This window comes from Palaemon carinicauda, chromosome 29, assembly GCF_036898095.1.
Source record: "Palaemon carinicauda isolate YSFRI2023 chromosome 29, ASM3689809v2, whole genome shotgun sequence".
NCBI lineage: Eukaryota > Metazoa > Arthropoda > Malacostraca > Decapoda > Palaemonidae > Palaemon > Palaemon carinicauda.
The window spans coordinates 72,496,496-72,498,995 of NC_090753.1; the positions used below are offsets into that span (position 1 = coordinate 72,496,496).

A 2,500-nucleotide genomic window follows, 5' to 3' on the forward strand; every position below is an offset into this window, starting at 1 on the left:
GCCACCACAGCTCTACGTAAAGGCGGGAAATGGTGGCTAGACGGGAGGTACAAGGAAGAGAAGTACTGTTGTGAGCTGCTGCAGAATTGCTGTGAGCTGCTGCAGAACTGCTGTGAGCTGCTGCAGATCTGCTGTGAGCTGCTGCAAAATTGCAGTGAGCTGCTGCAGAATTGCTGACAGCTGCTGTAGAATTGCTGTGAGCTGCTGCAGAACTGCTGTGAGCTGTTGCAGAATTGCTGTGAGCTGCTGCAGAATTGTTGTGAGCTGCTGCAGATCTGCTGTGAGCTGCTGCAGAACTGCTGTGAGCTGCTGCAGATCTGCTGTGAGCTGCTGCAAAATTGCAGTGAGCTGCTGCAGAATTGCAGTGAGCTGCTGCAGAATTGCTGACAGCTGCTGTAGAACTGCTGTGAGCTGCTGCAGAACTGCTGTGAGCTGTTGCAGAATTGTTGTGAGCTGCTGCAGAACTGCTGTGAGCTGCTGCAGAATTGCTGTGAGCTGCTGCATAACTGCTGTGAGCTGATGCAGTACTGCTGTGATCTGCTGCAGAACTGCTGTGATCTGCTGCAGAACTGCTGTGATCTGCTGCTGAACTGCTGTGATCTGCTGTAGAACTGCTGTGAGCTGCTGCAGAACTGCTGTCAGCTGCTGCAGAACTGCTGTGATCTGCTGTGAGCTGCTGTAGAACTGCTGTGAGCTGCTGCAGAATTGCTGTGAGCTGCTGCAGAATTTCTGTGAGCTGCTGCAGAACTGCTGTGAGCTGCTGCAGAACTGCTGTCAGCTGCTGCAGAACTGCTGTCAGCTGCTGCAGAACTGCTGTGAGCTGCTGCAGAACTGCTGTGAGCTGCTGCAGAACTGCTGTGAGCTGCTGCAGAACTGTGTGAGCTGCTGCAGAACTGCTGTGAGCTGCTGCAGAACTGCTGTGAGCTGCTGCAGAATTGCTGTGAGCTGCTACAGAACTGCTGTCAGCTGCTGCAGAACTGCTGTGATCTGCTGCAGAACTGCTGTGAGCTGCTGCAGAATTGCTGTGAGCTGCTGCAGAACTGCTGTGAGCTGCTGCAGAATTGCTGTGATCTGCTGCAGAACTGCTGTGATCTGCTGCAGAACTGCTGTGATCTGCTGTAGAACTGCTGTGAGCTGCTGCAGAACTGCTGTCAGCTGCTGCAGAACTGCTGTGATCTGCTGCAGAACTCCTGTGAGCTGCTGTAGAACTGCTGTGAGCTGCTGCAGAATTGCTGTGAGCTGCTGCAGAACTGCTGTAAGCTGCTGCAGAACTGCTGTGATCTGCTGCAGAACTGCTGTGAGCTGCTGTAGAACTGATGTGAGCTGCTGCAGAACTGCTGTGAGCTGCTGCAGAATTGCTGTGAGCTGCTGCAGAACTGCTGTGAGTTGCTGCAGAACTGCTGTCAGCTGCTGCAGAACTGTTGTGATCTGCTGCAGAACTGCTGTCAGCTGCTGTAGAACTGCTGTGAGCTGCTGCAGAACTGCTGTGAGCTGCTGCAGAATTGCTGTGAGCTGCTGCAGAACTGCTGTGAGCTGCTGCAGAACTGCTGTGAGCTGCTGCAGAACTGCTGTGAGCTGCTGCAGAATTGCTGTGAGCTGCTGCAGAATTGCTGTGAGCTGCTGCAGAACTGCTGTGATCTGCTGCAGAATTGCTGTTAGCTGCTGCAGAACTGCTGTCAGCTGCAGAATTGCATTCAGCTGTTGCAGAACTGCTGTCAGTTGCAGAATTGCTGTCAGCTGCTGCAGAATTGCTGTGAGCTGCTGCAGAACTGCTGTCAGCTGCAGAATTGCATTCAGCTGTTGCAGAACTGCTGTCAGTTGCAGAATTGCTGTTAGCTGCTGCAGAACTGCTGTCAGCTGCAGAATTGCATTCAGCTGTTGCAGAACTGCTGTCAGTTGCAGAATTGCTGTCAGCTGCTGCAGAATTGCTGTGAGCTGCTGCAACATCTTCAAGTGGACCCTTATACAGGAATTATTGATGAATTGTTCGTTGTAACAGAAATTAATGGGGGAGGAAACTTCATCTCCAAGAACCATTACTCATATGGCAATAGAAGATTTTAAAAACAACCCAATCAGGAGAGAGAGAGAGAGAGAGAGAGAGAGAGAGAGAGAGAGAGAGAGAGAGAGAGAGAGAGAGAGAGAGAGAGAATGTCTTCTTTCTCTTGTTTTAATTCGCAATTTTCTAAGGATATGGATAAATAGACTAAAAACAAACAAATAAAATACCCGAACAATATGAGAGAGAGAGAGAGAGAGAGAGAGAGAGAGAGAGATAATTCCAGCTGTGCCTTCTATATACTGTTCTTATTAACAACTACTGTTCTTGTTATCAACCTTCCAAGAAGAAAGATAGGTAGACTGAAAGACAAACTGTACGAAAAAATGTCTTGAACCATATGAGAGAGAGAGAGAGAGAGAGAGAGAGGAGAGAGAGAGAGAGAGAGAGAGAGAGAGAGAGAGAGAGAGAGAGAGAGGTTTCAACCATGTCTTCTATCTA

The 2,500-nt window shown here is 49.8% G+C and overlaps 1 protein-coding gene across 1 annotated transcript in view; it reads right to left on the minus strand.

Annotated features, from left to right (window-relative positions):
* The window catches only part of LOC137622656 (pneumococcal serine-rich repeat protein-like), a 19,946-nt gene that overhangs the window by 1,213 nt on the left and 16,233 nt on the right, over positions 1-2,500 (minus strand). The window contains exon 3 of the mRNA XM_068353255.1: positions 17-1,947. Coding sequence (XP_068209356.1) covers positions 17-1,947 — 1,931 coding nt within the window. The remainder of the gene's footprint in view (positions 1-16; positions 1,948-2,500) is intronic.